Below are 23,270 nucleotides of genomic sequence, written 5' to 3'. Positions count from 1 at the left end.
CCCTTCCCTCCCTCCCTCGCCTAGAAAACTAATTGGTTCATAACAGTGAGACACAGTGAAGTAGTCAGCTGCTCGATACAGTGGGTGACTGAGCGAGTGATGAAGAATAAGTGAGCGAGCTCAATTTGCACATGGAAATCTCACAGTGCTGATGTGACTATTAATAATATGCTGTACCAGTACAAATCAATATAGCTAAATCCATATTGGCCAGTTAGTCGATTTATCAGTCAGTTGATCGACAGAAAATTAATTGGCAAAATGCTGAAAACTAATTAATGGTTTAAGTTATTAATTCAGTAAAAATGCCAAAAATTTGCTTGTTGCAGCCTCTCCAATGTGATCATAAATTGATCTTTCTACTATTTTATATCATTTTAAGTGTAGTATTTATGTGTTTTGTATTGTTGGTCAGACAAACTTGGCAATCAAATTAGAAATTAAATAATTGACCTTGAATTTTTCACTATTTGCATATTTGACAATAAATCAATGAATCAAAAAATGAATCAGTAATAAAAATAATTGTTAGTTGCAGCCTTAATCCATATTATGACACATCTTTGCTGTGTACTTGATAGAATGTTTGGTCGAACCTTTTCATGAACCGATCTCACGGTTAATTATATTGATGCGTCTCATTTCAGAAGAAGACCCAAAGTCCCCTTCAATGGTTACGTGGGCCATGAGAACACTAATGGACGAGCTACGTTTGAGAACCCAATGTACGACCGCAACATCCAGCCCACTGACATCATGGCCAACGAGACAGAGTTCACAGTCAGCACAGTGTGCACAGCTGTATAGCAACTGCTTTCCTCCACAGGTGAGAATCATAAAGTAAGGACTCTAGCTCAAGCTTGAGGCATCCTTGGCTCCACATTTCTCTGAAAGTAAATGAGGTTATCACCTTGTGGAGAGCTTGAGCTAATCACACATACAAGGCATCAAAAGTGCTGAAGCAACAAGACACAGATTCTCAGCATCCAGCTCCAAACTAAACCTTTTACACCGTCCCCATAGAATTTTTTGAGGAGAGAATAATCTGTGATTGTTTTTTTTCTGCTGCGTTTCCTTTGATCTGTATCTCTTGTATTAATGAATTTCATTTGGTTTGTTTACACTTTATTGAAAAAGATAGAATACGTGCGTTTTTGTTCATTTTGTAAGACTGACCAGAATATTCCATTAATGCTTTTATCTTCTGTCTTTTACCCTCATCACTGTATCCATTCTTTTGGTCATTGCTTACCTTTTCTTCTTTGTTTATTTCCCTTTAATCATCTTTTTTTTGCTTGCTTTTCTGTTTTCTAATTTCTCTTTTCCTTTTTCTTCTCCTTCCTTGTCCTTTATTCCACACACCCATCACCCCTTACATTCATCCTTCGATTTAGTTAGGGGAGGAGAGGTGCACCACATCTTCGCCTGCCTGCCAACCAACAGAGGACATCTATAGTTCCTTGAACGGAGGGCAAGACAAAGATTATTTTATTCGCTGAAATACCTTCAAGAAACATCTCCAGTGGCATAGGCTCTTACCCGCAGGAGACGAGAGAAAAAAAAAAAGAAACCATGTGAAGACAACGACTGTAACAAACGCCAACAACAAAATGCTTTTTGTAACTTTACATGGTTTCTTGATCATTTTTCCATATTTTGAGGAAAAGCTTCCTCCTGAAACTGCAGCTGGCAGGAGTGACGCTGGAAGCAAAGCTGTGATGACTTTTCTCACCGCCCTCCGCCTAAACCCAAAGGGAATTTTGCGGTCAACTTTAAGTGAAGAAAATTGACCTGTAGCTAACAGAGATCTCTGTGCAAATGAACTGTATGGTGGACAGCCCAACGTTGGCCTGTGTGAGTCAATGAGGGAGAGAGTCTGGACTGTTTCGATTCACTCTTCTCTCTGTTTTTCATTTGCTTTCTTTTTCTTTTTCTTTTTCTCTCTTTTTATACGCTGCTTGCTTTCTGTGATGAGTAATCGGGAACTCTGTTTTTCCCCAACTGTCTGCTCCTGAGGCTGTTTGAAAGGTTTCGTCGGAGGCCTCGAGTCTCTAGCTGAGGATGAATTAAAAATTCAGTAGGTTTTGAAGGCCATGTTGGAGACACACAGTCTATCATTACTTTTTGAGCTTGACTCAGTCCTCCTTTTTTTTCCTCTTTTTTTTCTGAAGCAGGGATGAAATTCTGCTTGCTGAGGCAGCTGTGTCCAGAGCAGGGGTTAAAAGGTAGCTAGAGCTGCAGAAAAAAGCACTTAGTGAGTGTGTAGAGAGAATTTATGTGTATCTGTTAGTGAGAGAGAGAGAGAGAGAGAGAGAGAGAGAGAGAGAGAGAGTGTGTGTGTGTGTGTGTTGCACGTGTGTGGTGGCAGCATCTGCAATCTACCCAAAACATCTCTTGTCTGTTTTGGCCCCAAAGAAGATTCCACCAAACACATGACGGATAATTTGCTACAACATTTATTTTACTTTATTTTAAGAAATTCAAAGGATTGGGTTTAGGATTATCACATTAGCCTTTGACACCAACAAAATAAAACAAACACTGACAGTGTATAGATCCACCGAGAAAACTAAAACTGAAGGCAGGGTCAGAGTCCAGTTCCATCTTGCATTTGCTCTCTCTTTGTTTGTAGTGATTCATGTGCAATCGCATTTTTGTGTCCAGGAGAGTCTGAAAATAACGTGTGGATAGACAAATCCACCTCTCCTAAATCAAAATGCTACATAAGAGGCAGCACTCTTAGATTTGCTTTACATTGGTCATGACCTTCCTGCCACTGTCGCTCTGAGGCACTTGAGGAGAAAAAGTCATTGGTTGGGTCAAAGTAGGGATGGCAACTATGATACAGTATATTTCCATGGATATATAAAGACCTTGGGATCACATCTTTTTTTTGTTTTTGTTTTTTTCTCCTTCATGTCCAAAAATCAAAACATAGCTGAAGCTTGAAATTACAGAGCAACAAATGGCACATTCTCTTTGGAAAGACTGTAAGTCTGATGTCAAATTCTCCACTTTGGACTTTCTTTTTAATCCTGGATCCACGTTCACACGTTTCTACACCTTAAAGGTGGAACATACTGTATTTTCCCTGAGATCAAGATGCGGTATGTGCTCCCTACGCCTGGCCTTAGGGTAACAAAGATCAAAGTTTGGTCATGTTTGAACTCCCTCAACTGTTAAACTGAAGGCACTTGAGTTTGGAGAATGGATGAGTCAGTGATCTGTTCCCCCTGGATTATATTCAGGTCTTTTCCTCCAAGTAAACTTCTGACAGCTCCATCCTTTTGAAAAAGAGCAGTGATGCTTTGTTTAGTCTTTGCTCGTCGTCAAAAAGGTGCAGAAGGCTTCTTCAGAGCCGCGACAGCAGGGGAGTTGGCGGCATACTGATTACTCCCATGCATTAAATTGGAAATGATAAATATGGTACGGGAAAAGAAGTGTTTATGCCTCTAATGCTAACACTCCTCAAATCTGTGGCACCTGGGGAGCGATACACAGAAAATATTGTTTTGAAAGTGCAACACAGGAGGGAACTGTCATCAGAGATAACAGCGGGACTCCACCTTGGTTTGTGACACGTCTGAGGAAAAGAGAGGATTTAAACATTAATGCTTTTGTGACCCTAACAATCTGTGTGTATGTGTGTGTGTAAAATGTATATGAGCGCCGGAGTTGAAGGACGGACACCTACTGGATTTACTGAACACCCTGCTCCCAGCTATTTACCATTTACTATCCCCATACCTGGGTATCCTGTGGATGCCTGAGAGGGGTGAATAGTGCTCAAATTTCACTGCAACAAATTGAGCCATTACATGCAATTTGCTTTAATTTAGCCTTCCTTCGCTGTTGAACCCATATCCAATAATGAATTCATCTTACCATTATCACTGACAGGACAGATCCTCCATTATGTAATGTTGGACTTACAATGTTGGACTAAAACATCCATACTTCTTTGATTTACTATGTACTGTTTGGCATCCTTCTTTTAAGTGTTAGAAATTTGGAGGAAAATAGGAGTTGGATATAAATAAATATATATACAGCAAAGTGGTTTTCACAGTCAAGGTCCACCTCTGTACAACAGGTTTTATAATGAAGTCTTTAAAATCACCTACAGTACATAATTTCCCTTAGAAATCCAGGCCTTTGAAACCAATCACTGTATTGTTCCTTCAATCAGTTTCGCTGTGGGTTGGTAATTGCTTTTACAGTTTTATTACTTTTAAAGCTCTCGCTTATCTCGACGGTACAGATAGAATACTGCCCCTTGCCTGTTCTGGTCGTGAATTGATGGAAAAGGAAACGATTGAATTACCCGGGAGATTTCACGGGGAGAGGAGCAGTTGCACTCACATTATCTCAAAGACATTGGTACTCAGTTCTCATAGTTTTGTGCGGCTGTTGCATCGCGCATTTCATTTTTTTTTCGCTCCAAATGTTTCAGCAGAGGTGATGGCTTCATTACATTCCAGTTAGTTTCTGTCAAGGCCACTCTGAGGTGGTCTTTACCCTCCATTCATTCCTCCCATGGCAACGTTTAACACACATACCACAACATGTTATTAAGCTGTGTTGAGTTTTAAACAAATAAACAAATAAATATGATTAGTTAGTGAGATGTGATATGACTCCCCTTCTCCCTAGATGGAAGCGAATCTATTTGACTAGATTTAGATTGTAGATTTGGACAAGTATGATACAGAAGAATAAGCTCACATATCTAAGATTGTTTTTACCAACAAGGGCTCAGTGTCAAGAAATTAAGAAATAGTTTTAAAGGGCCAGACTCATACCTTTTCCATGTTTCTTACCTCCTCCAGTCTCCAATAAGCACTTTACGTTGATTATAGTGCCTTGGTACAACCCCATGATATGATGAACCAGCTTGAGTGGCTCTAATTTTGTGTTCAGGAAAACAAACCTCACTATTTCTTTACAAGGATAGGAGGATTATAATGTTTCTTTTTTTAATGTCAGATATGACATCAGAGCTCCTTTTTCTGGGTTTCAGTCTGCCTGTACAGCCCAAACACACACCTGCTGAAGAAACAGGAAGCTCTTTGCATCTGTATTTTTGATCTTGCAGGAAAAAAAATGAGCTTGTTAGTCTCATGTCAGAGAAACCTTTATTTGTTACCCCTCCTAAACGAGCAATGAGCTCATTAGTACTGTAACTCAGTGTGCAAGGATTCTTGGATTTTAATGTGTTTGTCTACATTGAGTGTTTGTGTTGTTATGCATGTTTTTGAGAAAGTTACCTTTTCAACCAAAGAAAGTTATCCACATTCAACCAAATTATAATTTGGCAGCATTCTAAAAATGAAGATGAGCAATTTAAATCAGTTCTCAATGTCATTTCATTTAGTTGCACTAGTTAGAAAAGTTTTTAATGGGGAGTAAGACATTTTCAAAAATGCTCATATTTTGCTTAAAATGGGAGTTTTCACTTAATGGGCGCCACATCAATAGAACTATTTTCTTTTTAACCCATCTGGGTTAGTCCAGAAAGTTCTCAGAGAAAGTGCAGTACAGTTATGAAAATGAAGATCAGTGAGTTCTGGATGGAGCCGTGTTATAAGAGTTTGAAGAGAGTCTTTTCTTGATAGCAGCTGGCTACTTCCTGGTTCTCTTTGCATATTTTAAGACAGAAACTCTGCTCATCCTAGGTTCATTTTCGTTATCAGCCAGACACAGCTCTGAGTCCTCTCCTGCTCACCATCTCTTCTATAATGAAGCACACCACAGCTATGTTCTTTGAGTTCCCATTGAGTTCACTGAATTTTCTCGCAGTCAGGGACGAGACCAAAAGCTTCCGAATTTCTGTCTGCAGCTAGAGCTCTCACTTTTCAGCACAGGCCACAGCGTACGTGTATTGAAAAACCAAGCAATCCATCAGTCATGCTGTGTGACAGATCAACTATTATTTGTAATCTCCCATCTTTCATTGTCAACGCATATTGACGGATACGACAGAGCCACACTTACTGCTGTGTTTTTCAGGCCCATTCCATGCAGTCTGCCTTCACTATTCAGACCCATTTCAGTGTGTCTGCTAGACTCCGGCATGGGAGAGAGGGAAAAGGCTGTTGTGTTTTGCAAAGCTACAGAGCTTAGATGGATTTTATTCTTTAAGTGGAGATAACGATGGACTGTTAGTTTCATGATTTGATCAGATCGGTGGAGTTGTTACTGAAAAACTACTGAATGTATTTCATTTCACTGAGTGCATCAGAATTTATCTATCTATACTGTGTTCAATATCTGTAATCCCACAACTGCTCCTCTGTTTGTGTGCAGTAATGAAGAGTGTGTTGCCAAAATGTGTCATCCTTGGAGTAAAAACAGAATGTCCAATTTATCTAGAGTATAATATAGCAACATATTTACAGAGAGCTGCTTTTTATTACCACAGACTTTATATTCCTGTATGCTTGTCACGGCAGCAAAGTTATTACAAGGTCCCATGTTTTCTTTTTCTTCTTTCAAACATTGTTTCATGCCAGCCCAGTAGATCTCTCGACTAGCCTCTAAATGAGACTAAGACTCATGACAACCCATAGCGCCTAAGCAAGATCAAAGCGGCCCTTGAACGCCTCAAGAAAACAACAAAACAGTCAAAGACAAAGATTCAGTGTCGACGTCTTGCTGTACACCAAAAGGGTTACCTGTAAAGAAATGGACAAACATGGACTTGAGCAGACTGTGTGTAACTACTGAGAGAAACTATGGAGGGAAAGTGTCTCTGAGAAAAGAGAACATTAACGAATAAAAAACTTTTTTTGTACAGAGATATATTTTTATGAAAATACATTTGTAATATAAAAAGAAAAAATGGATTGACATATATGTAAATGTTTTTCTTTTTCATTATTGTAGTACAAATGCTAGTGGGGAGTATATGAAAAATCTCTATATATAAATATATATATATATATAAATATATACAAAGAAAAATAGAAACAAAGGCTTTTTGTATATGTAAAAAAGATTGTACATAAAAGTTTACATACATACTGTACATATGTAAGACCCACCATGGCTTGTCTGCAATATATAAAATGTATTTTATCCGTCTGTATATGATGCTTTGCATTGTGTCTAAGCTTATTCTACTTTCTTGAACTTGAAACTTATTTTGAAGGTTTTGGAATAAAATATAAAACCTACTCTCCATCGGGGTGTTTATTGATTGCATGCATTTATCCCCTCAAGCCTGAAATCTATTAGCTAATCATGAACAATTACATCAGGGCAATGTGATCCTGCCACAGCTTCTTAAATCTGGGCCAAGATGTCTGCTTCTACTGGTTACGTTGGAGTTTTTGTTTCTCCATACAATATACAAGACTCATATCCTTTGTGTAAGGACATGCCTGCAGACTTAAAGTATACTGTAGTGGCATCCTACATCTGCTCTTGGATTCAATATGTGCCTGTTGACAGGTCTCTGGCACAAGTAAGACAGAAAGATGAACATCATTTCAGTATGTTGAAATAATAGTTACCATTGTAAAGGTTTAATTGTATACTACACAACGTTTCTCCAGGGTTGGGTTACCTCACCTATATGTAAATCTATTATAAAAACCCAATTCGCACAGGACTAGTATCACCTGAGGACCTTTGGTAATTTGTAATATTTGCAGCGGATGTCTGTGATCTCAATCCCATACCAATCCCTGATGTCAGTTATTTGTAATGTAAACATTCCAGCTGATAATATTTGCGATATTTTGCAACGCAGAGATCTTGTGATAATATAAGTCTTGTGCAAATCAGCATGTCTGTGATTTTGGTTGTATTTCCTTTATAACACCTGTTTTATGTTTTCAGACAACTGAACAATTATGAAATTTGATCTTGGCTCATAATATGTTTAACAGCAGTCAACAGTTGTGCTTTGAGATCACCTATATTGATGTTTATAAGATGACAGAAGGGGCAACTAAAGGTTGTTATGAATGTACAGCCACAAGGCATGCCTTACTTGATCTAAAAAGCTGAAAATGTGTATTTATGCTTGCAACACATGCAGAAAATGGCCAAATCAACACTAAACTATATTAATGATGTGGCTCCAGTAGAACAGACACTTTGATTCTGAAAGTTGATATGATATGAAGCCTTGACATCACATCCATGAGATAATACCAGTAAATGCAAGTAAAAGACAAACTTCACTTCACTCCTGCAAATGTACCACACGAAACACAAACATGAGGTGGTAATTTTTTAAATCACATCAGGCCTCCTGGTAATACTACTCCCATGCGAATAGAACATAAACTTTTCAATTTCCTTGGTAACAACTAGACTAACTAGTGATTCACTAAATCGGGTTGCACATTAAAACTGAGGACATGTTTCATACTTTATAGTAAATACTTGAGTAATGTGTAAACTGTTGCTAGGGAACATCTGTCACCGAATCAGAAGCAACTATGTAAACAGTAAATCACGGTAGTATCACAAGCTGTCACAGAACTCACAAAATTTATTTTGAAGGGGGTCATAACATAAAGTGATTTTGTGGCACATTATACAGTTTTATCTTTGTGAAGTGTTGTTGAGATTTTTTTCAAGTTAACAAGTTAGCTAACTAACAACATTTTGATCAAGGTTTGGGTCAGATGTGTCTACCATATCCCATAGGCCTTTTTCACTGGGGGCATATTGACACGTCACAGAAGGAATATCACAATTGTAAATGATAAAATGAACGATATGTGTGCATGATGCTGTAACTGTTTTACCACTGTAACATGGAATACTGAGCAGAGCCATCATGCAATCAGGAAATAACTTCAAAAGTGTAACTGGACTTTTTCTCCTGTGACGAGTTACGATGTCTGCTGAAAATTTGGCCTATTACCGTAGATGTTATACTCTAAATACTCTAAATGGGTCTCATATTAGCAAGCTAGTATTAGCTTTGTCAGTAGGTTCACAGACATATAAATATTTAGTCACAACTAATGAATACTTTACTCATTAAATACTTACGGCTAAACTACGGATGCATCAAGATCCAATAGTTTGTTCAATAACTTGTATAATCGAAGGAGACTAGGAAGCATCTTATTGGTGACCACAAACCAGATGAAGAAACCACATGGGACTGTGTTGGTGTCTATAAACATTGCTGTTCAGTCAGTGACCTGTGACCTGACATGTTGCAAGAACACAATCAATTTGGAACCAGATTAGATTCAGAACATGCCGCAGTAGCCTGAAACATTGATAAGTGATGGAAGTCTTAATCGGTTTATATTACTGCAATGATTGAAAAGCAGGTGCAGTAATCTAATACTGCCTTTATCTCGGTATGGTCACATTATTAACGTGCACGTTAACACAGTGCAAGTAAGGAGAGCAAGATCAAACAGAAACATTAGAAAAAAAATTAATCTATAAAAAACTAATTTTTTTTCTTTTTTTCTTTTTGCATTTAGCGTGACAAAATGGAAGGAGACCAGGCTCGAACTGGTGGTGCCGCTGTTAATGTTTGAGCTTCTGAAAATGTTGCGTTTTCAAAACACAGCAGGAGACAGAAAATTAGATTTTAAGAGCCTCAAATCTCAGCCATTAACTCGCCAAAAAAATGCATTGTTGATCTCAACATCACAGTCATAAAACAGTTTGGGCTTGTCTGCGTTTCATCATTTAATGTATTGTATATTGTGACAGTATAGACATAAAAGCACGCCTCCAGAACTGCATTTAGTTCTCATTTTCACTGCAGCAAAGTCGATAATGGCAGAAGAGAAATGCCTCGCAGCCCTTTTTGTTTTTGTCTGAAGTTAAGCTCTAATAGCCTGCTGAGAACATGCCCTTATCTTCTATACAAATATGGAGTGTAACACCTTGTGAAGAGGTTGAAAACAAGAGCTTTAATTGCATAAATTATTTTTTAATCATTCTTTTTTTACCATATTATCATTTTCTTTTACCTTCACAGGTCATTTTTGTATGTAAGGTACTTTTAATCACTTTTATGAAGTTAAGGAAACAGGAAAGTGTCCTTGCTGTGTTACCGTGTCATTAAACCTGTAGTGGAACTTCTCTGGTTCTATATCACATGAAAGATTTGAACGACTGCTCCTGCTGTCTCAAATAAGTGAGTGCATGTGTGTGCGTTTAAGTGTGTGGCTGTGTTTCACCCGAGCATTGGCAAGGTTAGAGCCTTTTCTTGATTGATTAAATCAACAGTCATACACGGGTCATTAGTCACTCCTGTTCTCGACCAGGTTTCCCACAGCGATTAATCAAACCTTGTCAAGTTGCCCTGACCTGCGAGAGTGTTCCTTCACAGCAGCCAGTTAGCCCTCCGTCCTCAGGACTGGACTTGAAAAAATGTTCATGGCCTCAGTGTTTGTGTCCCAAGTCAATGCTGGAGTATTAACTTAACCGCTGCTCCACTTCATCACACACTGACGATGCAGATCAAAACCAAGCCATTGATTTCATTTCCAGGCTGATAAATCATACGTGCCGCCATCTTACCAACTTGAGGCGCTCTCTATGATTGCCTCCTCATCGGATTAAAATCTGATTCTGCTCAAATGCACTGTATAATGGTTTATCCTCATGATGAGGTCATTTGTAAGATCAAGTGGCGTGCTGTGGTGAGGATCCTCTCTTGGGTTTCTGGGTTGGGGGTTCATCAAGTGCCTTATGAATTCCTTGTTGCTCTGGCTCACTGTGAATTATTCGTGCTTCTGTGAATCAGTAAGTCCTCTGATCAGACAGTATCCTCGCTCTCAAGAGTCGATGTGATATCGACACACACTCTTTACCTTGTGAGGTAGTTCTTTTTGCAAGATCATGTGATCTCACAAGTCCGTCTTGCCAGGCATCAAGCTATGCACTTGTGGCCAAACCACAGTGGATCGGACCATCTTATGAGGAACTACCGGCAGCTATAGGTGTGGTTTAGGTGTGACGACCATCAGGAGAAACAACTGATCATTTGAAACAAAAACAACGGCGGATTCTGAAGAGTTTAGCCTAGATGCTCAGGCACAGGTCTCAGTGTGTCAGCCCTGCCATGACCCCTCACCCTGTCCAGGGTTTTCCCCGCAACTCACCCAACGTCAGTTGGGATTAGCTATCGCCCCCTCAAGACCCTCCAAGAGATAAGCACCTCTAGATGATTGAGATAATGGATCATATTATACCATCCAGCATTCAGACGCCAGTCCAACGTCAACATCAGTTTTACTGCTTCTCTTTCTCACCGTGTCACCCAAATGTCTCCCCCAGGCCTTTTAATATCAATGAGGGAAGTTCTGAGGAAAAAGAACGAGAGAGAAAAAGCTTTACAGAGGTCTCGGGAGTTTCTTTGAGCGTGGAGATGCGAGACGACAATTATCTTTGTCACTTTTATCGCTGCGCTGAGTCTGACACATCACACTGACAGCCATACACTCCGTCGTCTTGCCTGAGACGACAGCTTCTCCAATTACCCAGGTGTCCGGCAGCCATGTCCCCATTGTTGCTTTCTTAATAAGAGGAGCTTATTACGCGGCACTGAAAAACAAGACTGTACACCATTTGGGACGGAGCCAGTCCCCATCTCAATTTAGTATATTTGAACTATTATTTACGCAATTTCCTCTCAGAGAGGCTATGTGTGTTTTTTCTGAGAAATTATAGATTGAGTCATTACACATTTAGCAGGCTGATTCGGCGTGTGAACATGCAAATCTTAATGTCTTTGGTTGTGCTTATAGTTGCTTTTGCACTTATAATCCTGTGCATTGGTTGTGGATATGAATCATTTCTTGCACCACACACATTCCCTTTTTCTAATGAGCGTAACCACACTGATTTGGGGAAATATCATGACATTATTACAATCTGTTTTCCTATTTTTTACCCATAATTACTTTCCCTGTTTTTGTTGATAGCAAGGTCAGAGGGGGCATCTCTTTTGGATCAGTCCACTCAATTTCCTGCTAGCCCTTGTTTTTACTGTGTCAAGCCGGGATATTCGAGGCGACATCAAAGCAAGAGGGTTTACCCTCGCAAATCCCCCCAGTGTGCTGGCCTGGGCCTTGGCTAATATCAGGCAAAATCCACCCTCTGCTGTCCCAAAAGACATTGGACCAAGGATGAAGGGATTGACTGATGAGAGGAAGTATATATTTGCTCTGTCAGTTGAATTTGTCAGCAGGGGGCTGGCTTACTTACTGCAGTCAGCGCACCATGGGAAGGCTAACTCGCTGTAATTATAAGGAAATATCGCTGGCAGTTCTTCAGACCAAGCTCTAATCTGGGATTTCTGTACTTGTCATGAGCCTATAAGAATATGAAGGTGCCATTTCTTCAACTTAAATACGAGAAATCCCTTTTTAAAATTCAATTAGTATAGTCAACTTTTTCACATCTACATATCTCTGTGTTCTCAGTCGTTACCCGACTGAAGCTGCAAACTTGTGCAGGCAGAGAATGGCGAAAACAATAATCTCTCCAGCCCTTCTTTGTTCCAAATAACACAGCGGTTTAATAAAGAAAGAAAGCAGAGGGAAAAAAACAGACTGATAATGTGCTTGTGAGTCTTGGAATGAGAGAAAAACTTCTCATTATCCTGAATAATGAATGAGTAAAAAGAAAATCTCAGCTTCGTGATAACAATCAACAGAGAATCTCCAATTACCACCATCCTTGGCTCACAACAATAGGACAATAACTAATAGGGAACTGTCAGGCCTCTGTGGCATGATGTGATAATAATAACCAAGGCTCATCAGGACGAGATGCACAAACGTGGAAGCAGACTTGATTCAACTCTTCCTCTCGTCTGCTGTTTCTCATTCTTCCTTTGTCTCCTCCACTCTCTCTTTCCTCCCTTTCAGTCAGCTTGAAACAAGCAGCCATCCCAAGTGTGACTGTCAAATTGATTCATTAGCACATTTGTGTAATTATCAGGGTAATTAATGTTGAATCGGGGTGTAAGAGAGCTATTGATGAGGCAGCTAAAGAGATGTTTTGATTTTTCAGTTATTTTACACTGAACTTGTTACGACAGCCTTGAACAGATATTTACTTATTCATGTAATTTGCTGTGTATGGCAATAAAAAGCAGTCAAATAAATAGATATCTTATTCCAAATCAGTTCCCGTGATGATTAAAAAGTACAACAGACTGCTGAATGTTGGCCTGAACATGCCCTTAAAGACCTTAAAACCTCAATTATCAGCGTTTTTTTCCGATAACATGGTGTCAAATAAAAATGTGAAAACTATGTAACAATGTGAAAGGGGTCGCTTGTAGTGATAAACCTGAAGAGAATTATCACCCACATCAGCTTGGTGTTAGGTCTCACTGCTCTCATTCTTCCTCTGCTTTTAGAAAAAAAACATAAAGTAGCCAAAAAATGAGGTGCTGCCAGTTTAAAATCTGTCAGGCCTGAACAGTGGCGCTTTGTAAAGTCAAATATCAAATGAAGTAAATTGGCACTGTCAAAATGACAGCATTATATAAACTTTCACATCACCATTCAAGGGCTTTATAATCATGGTATTCACTCTGACTTAATTCTACATGTTGAAAAACTGTGCCCGACTTTTGTCGATCATGCCCTTCAGATTTTAATGTTTCTGCTGTTTTGTTTTCCCATCATTACCCAAGATCAGGGAACCCAGTCGACACTCTTATTTCTTTATGTTCAATTTTCAGTTTTATCTTGTGACAACACTGTGTGCTTATGGTCCGGTTAGGTTCAGACACTAAAACCACTTGGTTAGGGTTGGGAAAACATTAAAGCAGCTTTAAATACTTGTTATGGTCACCTCAAAAACAGCGGGAAACTGGCCCGAGCCTCCTCACCTGTAGCTCCACCACCATCCCCTCCACCTCCTAACGTGAAGGCCGGGTCAAAAAGATGTCGTGTGAACGTGATCTGACATGTTTTGTAGAAATGTGAACGTATCACTGAATTAGGATATTGTTTCATATACAGTATGCGTTTCTTTACTATATTTATTACAACTTTAAATGAAAATATGTAGAAAAATTCAATAAAATGCTGAAATCTGAAAACTTCTGAACTGTTTTAATGCATCATCCATAGTTGAGCTATATTTGTTCTTCCACTTCACATTAAATTTCAGCTGCTCTCAGTGCAGCTGAGATTAAATCTCATGTTAATTACCTATAATTGTTTTGATTCAGAGGTCCTCAAATTGATAATTGCATTTAATTGGAGGCCTTTACATGTTTGTGTAAAACAGCTATTAAAAATGAGTTGACTGTCGGTGCTGACACTGAACAAGAGCAGCCAAAGGTCCAGAATACTACACTACAGGAGTTACACCTGAACTCACAGCTTCAGGTAAAAACCTTTAAAGCTCTGTCCACGTGCAACAGCCGCCAGGCCCAGACCCTCCATGACAGAGTCAGCAGCCCTCATCCCTCCAAACGCAGCCAGACACAAAGCTGCATCGGGCCAGGGATTAAGAGGAAGCTGGCTGACGGTGAAGAGTCTGACCATCATGACAGAAAGAGGTCCCGGAAAAAGCTCTGCCTATCCATGCACCTCAAGCAGGAGCAGATGGACCCACAAGAAGAGGGTCAGAGGAAGCTCTGTAGGTAGATCCTACAGCAGCAGACATGATTCTACCCACACTGTCCAAGATCAACATGATCGCCGGAGAAGCCCAGCTGAGCACCACAGCCACAGCACCCATCTGGCCAGCAGCACCCCCAGCGAGTCCATCTCGTTCAGCTCTGAAAAGAAAAGCTGTTGATGATGATGATGTGCAGCAAAGAGAAAGAGCGTCTGATCCCGACAGAAAGAGGTCCATGGTGTGTTCAGAAGACAGAAGGTGGAGGAGAAGCATCTTTCAATGATTCTACTTTCACTGTGTTCTGACAATAAAACATTGAACTAATTTTAAGCAAAAGTGTCAGTTCTATGATTCCAGCTTCCCAAATTTCCAAATTTTCTTGTCTTACAATCTTGTAGACTGAACATTTTAAGGATTTTAGGAGTGATGGTCTGACAAAAAAGCATTTTGAAGTAATCACTGAGCTCTGGGTAATCTCATTTCTTACATTTTTACAGAGAAAACAATCAGAGAAAGCAATCCACAGTTTAATCAGTATTACAAGTAATCGTTAGTTGCAGCACAAAGTAATCGTTTTCCTTAAGCAAGCAAAATCAAAATGCAAGTTCAATGTTGAAGCATCAGAATTCATCAAATTACAAGCTCAATGCTATCAGCCACTAACTATAGTAACAGCTAAACAGCTGAAGTGATTGTTGACTGGTTCTGCATACAGTCATTTTTAAATATTCTTGAATGTGTGATGTGCAAATACAACCCTCAACATCTGCAAATTAGTCTTGACATTTTAACACCCGCATGAAGGCAGCATATTTTAATCTTTTTTCTCACGCTTGAAAGTGTGAAAAAAAGTGTAAATAAGAAAAAAAAAACAGCTCACAGTGTGAACAGTATCACAAACCATCTGTATCTGCACACCTACAGTAAGAGGCATGCTAATAGAGATTAGTCAACCATCGCAGGAAACTTTTCAATGGGTTCATCGCTGTCACACAACGCCCCGACCCAGCAGGCTTTGCTCCTTGTGACATTTCTGACATGGCGAGGGCCTGTTCATTCAGTCAGGTAATAAGCTCTCGACAGGGAGGCACCACTACAAACCGCGACGGCCCACTTCACTGCCAGATTGAAAAATAGCTCTGCAAACAAGACTGTTTCCAAAGCCATGTTGTCATAGCAACGGAGGCACTCTGCCCCCTCATTTTAATAGCGGCAATCTCAAGTGACTGATCTTTATGGCGGTTTAGGGATATTTTATAGCAGGAGAGGATACTTGTTTCTACCTATGTATCCTTTAGCTTGAAGAGTTTTGGTTCTTTGAGTGATAACACGTCTGATTATCTGTGACATGTCAGTGAAGTGTCTGGTTCATCAAACACACATGCCACTCTGCTAGACATAGCATATCATCTGGCTCTGACATGCTGCTTTCACTGTTCCCCTTCAAATAATCACTGAGGGAGGGAAATCCTAGTTTCTGCTTTGATAATAGTTCTTTTAGTATTAAAGGATAAAAATCAACCAAAACTAAAAATATAGTCATTATCTACTCACCCCCATGCTGATGGAAAGACAGGTGAAGTTTTGTAGTCCACAAGCATTTCTCGAGCTTCACAGTAAAACAGCATTTCCAAAGACTTTTTTTTCCTTTTTGGTTGTTTATTTATGTTTTTAAAAAAGTCCCCATCTACTTCAGTTGTTTAGGAGAATGCTGCAACACTATTTTGCTGTAAAGCTCTATGAAACTTCACCCGCCAGTCCATCGGCTTTGGGGTGAGTAGACAAAAACTGATTTTTGGGTGAACTTATCCTTTAAATGTTCAGCGCTGTATGTACTGCATAATGTAGCTCAATGCAAACGATGTCTCACATCTCACAACCACCGATCCAACCTGAATTGTGCATGAATTTCAGAAATAAAATCAATACAGCTGTCAAAAACTCTTTTCTAAGTAGTCTGTAGCTTCTCAGTGTGGCTGAATTGAATTGTATTTGATTGGCCTTGGAACACAGTATATTGTATCAATTCAAATATTGCTTTTGTATTGGATTGTGATCACGTAAATAGCTATGCAGCGAGTCGTCTGAGAGGGAGAAAGAGAGAGACTGCAATTTTAAAAAGTGTTCCCACAATTCTCCAGGTGACTATAGACCTACAGTACTTGACACCTGAAACAGCTGACACTGTGCTGCCTCCTGTTGTTGTTTCCCTCTCAGTGATTGACCCCATCATTTCTGCTCCAATTCAGTCCTCATGTTCTTCGCACAATACAAGACTTAGCAGAAACGGGATGGCGTACAGGGGAAGTAATCAGCTTTGTGTGGGTCAATAACATGACACATGAGTCCATTGTTAATTCTTGATGTGCACTTCTCAGCACTTGTACTCCCTCGCCCCTTCGGAGTTGGAGAGAAGATAAATTATGAAAGAGGCATCCATAAAACATGTACTTATTTATGGAGATTAGGGGATATTTAAGACACCTCTAATTAAATTCAGCTGATCCAAGGTGTTTTGCCAAAAGTCCCTGTAGCTAAGGCTTATTTCAGTTATTGTAATGAAAGCGGGGCAGATGGGAGCGATAACAGAATAAATCAGTTTGCATGTACAAAAACATGTTTGCCTCTGGTGTTACAAACCCTCCTCTGTAACCCCATGCAGGATCTTATTGGCCTTATTGTTCTGTCTTCAACGTATTATGGATGATATTGATTGAAATGTTTTTCCTCAGGTTACTGTCCATCACTTTGACTCTCTGCTCTCCGTAGCCAAAATAATTATTGGATGAATAGTTTAAAATCCAGCATGGTTTCAGGCAGACGTTATTGATTTGTTTTCTCTGCATATGTTTGCAGATACAGGCATTATGTGCAAACTGTCTTCATCTCACTGAAGATAAGGCAATGAAATATTTATTTTTGCTCTTCTTTTGCTGGTTATTCTCCATGTTCATCTTTGCATTTTTCATGGCAAACTATATCTTTTTTTCAGCAGTGTACACAGTGTGCTCATACATAAATCTGTAAATCAAAGCGGCCACAGTGAAGTGGTACGGAGATCAGACGTTCTCTGGGTAAGTAGATTCACCATGTTGGGCCGTTCGCTGACTTTTTAAATGCCAGGCCATGTCGATGATGATTGAAAACTGTCTTGATTGTGTTCCAGGTCAATTTGCAGCCTTACCTCCAGCTGAGGGAGCCAAACTATGCAGCAATGCTGGCCTGTGTATGCACTTTGATGCATATTACATCTGATTAACTCATTTCCAATTACGTACACTATCTTTGAGAGTGACAGTTTAATGTGTTTACACTCCTCTCACATGGCTGAACCCACATCAATAGAGCCAGACGTTTGATTTCTCCACTGCCTTTAAACTGTGATTACGTGTCTCTCTCTTTGCTCTTCTGGCACTGACATCGAAAATGTTGATGACAGATTGAGTCCAGTCCAGAGACTCCTGCTGGATGCTAGTTTCTATAGTGATTACATGACATTTGGGAAGACAGATATTTCGAGTTAAAAACATTTGTAGAAGACTACAAGTACATCCAATGATGGTTTATCCCCAACATTTTTGAAATGTGTTATTCTCTTGGCTTTCTCGCGAAAATTCACAGGCTGCACGGAGACTCGTAGTGGCACCTAGTGATGGCTGTGAGGCGATGAGTGTATAGTGGCTCCATTTAGGCACTTGAGAGAGTGCTGCAGAAAATGCAATCAACTACACTCTCTATAATGAAAAAGCTCCCACAGGCAGCTGCTTTTGTGGGCGCTGGTCGAATAAACACGCAACACCAAATCCCGGCGGGTGCGACGCCTGCTGGATGCAGTGCTGTGTTCAGCTTCTCGAGACATTTGTGAAATCAAGTCAATCCACTTCAATCACACCCTGTCACCAGTCAGCCTCGGAGTGGATGGAGCAGCGGCAGCAGCACCACTCAGATCCTGCCCAAGTGTGGGCGAACACCCCTTCACTCCACCACATCGATGCTTGAAGGTAAAGGCACATTTCATCATTTATTTTATGAAATGTTATTGTGTTTCTGCAGAGAGGGTAGGCAGCAATTTCAATCTCTCTACATATATTTCAACACTTGCGTTCCTGTGGTTGCGTTAGTGCTTAGCGAAAGCCTCCAGATGTGGATTTCCTCCACAACCCTTGGAGATCCTTGAAGACAAGTTGGTAAGACCCTCTATCATGATTTCTCTCACTACATGATTGTACCCCCGATTTTTTCGCCCACAGTTTTTGGAAATCACTGACAAAAGCATCAGATCAGAGGCAAATCGGCGCTCACTCCCGTGAGTGATGACAGCTACGTGTGAACTTTTCAAAGAAGTGATCCAAGAGCTTGCAAATGGCTCACAGGTGCCTGAGAGATGTCTACCAGGCTAAGTATCTGGTCGTGTCGGGGACGGGTCACAGAGCCATGCAATGCACTGCAGCCTGTGAGAGCAGACACTCTTCTGCTGTTATCTGCAGGAGATCTCTGAACCCAGTCTAATCATGTGTCTGTGTGTTTGGACGGGGCACACTAATATAGTTTCTATCAGAACGGATTAGCATTCACACTTTACACACATGTAAAAGGTTTTGAAAGTTGAAAAGGTCAAAGTCCGCACTAACAGAAGCTCCTCTGTCCCACAGAAAACACTGTTCCTCAAACGCCTTGTCAGTAGTCCCACCTCTAATTCTGTGACTTTGTGACATCACACTATGTCACACATTTCCATAATTTATGCCTGGCGACTAGTTTGGCACGTAAGAATTGATTAAAACAGCTGTTCTGTTGTTGGCTCAGGCATGTGTGAGCTGACCAATCAGAGCAGACTGGCTATTCGGGAGGAGGGGCCTTAAGGAGTACATTGCTGCAGCATTGGACAGTATGAGAAAACTGATGTGTTTTTTGAGCATTAAAACATGTAAATCAATTCTAGTAGTAACCCAAAAATAAAATCATGAACCTTAAAATAATTATAATATGCCTCCTTTAAATGTTTTCAGTTTTCATTGCAAAAATGTACCTACTTCCAACTCTCCCACCCACTTTTATTTTTGTTTTCTTCCTTTCTCTATGCAAATCAGACACAAATAACTTGGGCCACTTGTTTCTTCTCACTTGTTTTTTTTTTTTTAAGGAAAAACCATTGTTTGGAGACCAGACAGACTCATCAGGAATTCATTGCGCTTAAAGATCTTGTAATGTGTGACCATCTGTCGCTTTTCAGTCACATATTGTGCCAACCACAATGATTTTACAATCCGCCATTGCTAGACAGAAAGTTGTTTAGTAATCTGAAGACTTTGAAAGTCATGTGCTGTGACCCCAAGCCTTCACTGTGCACTCACAGAGGGGTACAGAGACAATGTTGTAGTATGTCTCCTGTGGCCAGTATGAGAACTAATTTTTTAATATCAAACTTTAAGAAATAAGAACTAATGACACATTGTAGCCATTCATTAAAAAATAAAGAAATAATCTTAATGAGACTTGTAAAAATCATAGTTTAATTGTAGTGGCATAAAATGAATCCATACAGTATTTTATTATCCTCGTGAAATTATTGGAAACTATCAGTCTGTATGCTTCACACCACCTAAAGAAACACTTAAACCTGATGAGCCAACAGCTTTGCTTTCCAAGCCTTTTATTATTACTGTATAGTAGTCAGGCGACATGACAGCTCCTGTGATATTGTAATTAAAGCTACTGACCGATGACTGCAGCCTAATCTGCTTAAAATGACACACAGGCTCGGGAGGGAAGTTTTCAGATGCAGCAGCATCTTTCTCCTTTCTCAAAGCACTTTTGCAACCAGCTACCTGATCGAAAGTCATTACCCGGAGGACAATAACGTGGTCACTAACTTTACAGCGAGCCACGCTAAGAGTTTATATGATGTTTCGAAGAGAGGATTATAAAGCAAGCCTTTAAAATGAACACGTGGGTCAGATTTTACCAAAGATCAGTGATGCAAAAATGAAGCGAACAAAACTTTCTAGAACACAATCAATACATATATTGCTGACCACCCACACACTTTTATGTTTCCAGTGAGTCTTTTACCTTGTTACAGAGTTTAAACCTGCTAGGTGGACACAGTGAGGAATACATTTCAAGTGGATGTAATGTGAGCACTGCTCTGAGTAATGATTTTTTAAATGAAAATTATTTCTAAAATATCCAAAATTACTCTCTTACTTTTGGATGAAGCCTCACACTGAATTCCTGGGTCACCATAAACATTGTATCATTAAAAAAACACAAAAATAAATTATCATCAAGTGCTCAGATTAAAGGTTATTTAGATTTAAGCAGAATATTATGTAAATTTCAGACATTAGCAAATTTTGTCTCTTGACATTTAAAATAAAGTCACAGTTGCTGTTGTATGTGTTGCACAGCCGGATGTGAGATTATTTTCAGAGAAAAACCATCTCGGCGAGGAAACGTAGACTGATTGCACATCAAGGTCAAACGGTCAGTGAAATCCTTTTCATCATTCCCCAGCTTTTGCCTTAATAGGCTGTAAACAAACCTCAGCTTGGTTCGGCCTGTGCGGCTTGTTTTACAAAGCAGTGATACTGACTTATGTGGATAATCACCAGCTCCTTTTTAGTTTCAGATTTGAAAAGGTTCTGGGTTTTATTCAGCAAAGTTATGCAGATAACAAAGTAATACTGCTTTGTGAGACAGGCAGCTTGGTTTCTATGGCAACAACACACAAAAGTCTCCAAATTATGTAGGAAAATAGATCTATTTGTCAGCCTACACAAAGTTTGAGCCTTAAGATCTTTGTTGCAATACCAACACAAGAAACTTTTACATCGACACACAATTTCTCTGTCAATTATTTTCTCGATTACTGATTCATCGTTAAATTGGTTCATAAAATGTCAAAAAAATGGTGGAAAATGTTGATCAGCGATGTCCGCAGAAGTCTTCCTTTGCCCCAAAGCCTAAAGATATTCAGTTTACTGTCACAGAGAAGGAAACAAACCAGAAAACATTCTCATTTAAGAAGCTGGAATCTGAGCATTTTGACTTTTTTAAAAAAAATTAAAAAAATTATACCAACAGATTTATCGATAATCAAAATAGTTGGCGTTCATTTAATATTTGACAACTAATTGATTCAATGTTGGAGCTCCAGAGTAAAACATGCCAACATGTGTGAGTGTGATTTTCTTTCATCTTTGTAAGCTATTCATGACTGTAGGCACACGTACAGTATGTCCCCAGAAACAGAGCCCAGATAGATGCCGGCTGTCAAAACATGCAATAGAGGACTGATATTCACCCACTCCCACGCCTCTCTGCTCGCCTTCCAGCTACCTGTAGTGCAGCGGGTTTCCTCATCCTGCTCTCTGGAGCACCCTCACTCAGTCGAAACCACAAACATGCCCAAGGCCCTCCTCGTCTCCTGTCTCCGACTGCTCTCTGTATCGATGACAGACGCAACCAACAGAGAGATTCTCAGTTAATACCAGGATTTGGCTAGTGAACACTGAGCTGGACGACTCAACTGGACATCAGGCTACAGTAGAACAGTTAATTTCCCTCAGAAAAACCAGAAATGAAACTACAGGCTTGGATCGCAGTGCTACAGGACAACGGATGATGAGTGAGGCTGTAACAACTGAAATAAAGCCAATAGAACACAAAATATTTTAATGACGGGGAGGCCCCAACATTTGTAAGTGTGACACTTCTGAATGATATTTCAAGCTAAAACATGAGCCTAACCCTGACCGAGTTAGGCTTTTTGTGCCTGAACCTAACCAGAGCGTAAGCACAGCGTTGTCACAACGTAAAATAGAAATTTGAACCCAAAGAAACGGACAGTTGCAACATAAAGAAATGTAAAGTTTCAACATATCTGTGGTTTGCAGAAACGTACATTCCCAACATTTATTGTGTTGACAGTAGCTGCCTTTTTTGGCTTTTGAGCTGCCACCTGTTGGTCAAGACAGAAACATACAATAAACCCAAGTGTGAGAAAAAATGCCTCTGTCTACTGTTGTTCAACCATCATAATGACATATGCTTGTTTTTTCAACACTTGGCAAATCTCTCCTCCACTTCCCTTTTCCCATCTTCTCTCTTTGTATAGAAGCCATTGTCAAGTCCCCTTGTGTCTCAATCCTCACTCCAATCTCAGACCTCTGTATTTTTTCATCCTGTCTCCTGAAGCCACAAAATGTCCCTCACTTTTCTCCCTTCCATTTCACCCCCCCACTTTTTCTCCTTTTAGCTCAACATCTCATCTCGCTCTCGTCTCCTCCCTGCCTCTGCAGATGCCACCATCTTATCATCTTTGGCCTCTAGATTAGATTTCCTACCTATTGGGATGCCACGGATGCCAGAGGGGAGCAGTTAGATGACTCTCAGATTGCTGGCGGGCACACATAGGCACTGCGCACATGCATGTTGCACACATACGCACACACGTCCGTCATGTCATATACAGACATCGCTCGCCGGGGATGAATGTGTCATTCATGTATAACTATGCTGCCTGGGGCCAAACTGTTAAGGAGCCTTGACGCTGCTCATCATCTGGGAACCTGAAAAGGTACAAACACGCACACACACAAACAGACACACACACACACACACACACACACACACACACACACACACACACACACACACACACACACACACACCTATGCTCTGTTTCC

At 40.0% G+C, this 23,270-nt stretch overlaps 1 protein-coding gene across 1 annotated transcript in view; it reads left to right on the top strand.

The window, feature by feature from the left end:
- csmd2 (CUB and Sushi multiple domains 2) overlaps positions 1 to 807 on the top strand; it is a 241,593-nt gene extending 240,786 nt beyond the window's left edge. The window contains exon 71 of the mRNA XM_073463092.1: positions 648 to 807. Within this exon, the coding sequence (XP_073319193.1) occupies positions 648 to 807 (160 nt within the window). The remainder of the gene's footprint in view (positions 1 to 647) is intronic.
- Positions 808 to 23,270: the final 22,463 nt, after the last annotated feature.

The sequence above is a fragment of the Pagrus major genome, chromosome 3 (assembly GCF_040436345.1).
Source record: "Pagrus major chromosome 3, Pma_NU_1.0".
Taxonomy (NCBI): domain Eukaryota; kingdom Metazoa; phylum Chordata; class Actinopteri; order Spariformes; family Sparidae; genus Pagrus; species Pagrus major.
Note: the sequence above shows the minus strand (reverse complement) of the source record. Positions and strands in the feature narration are given on the sequence as shown.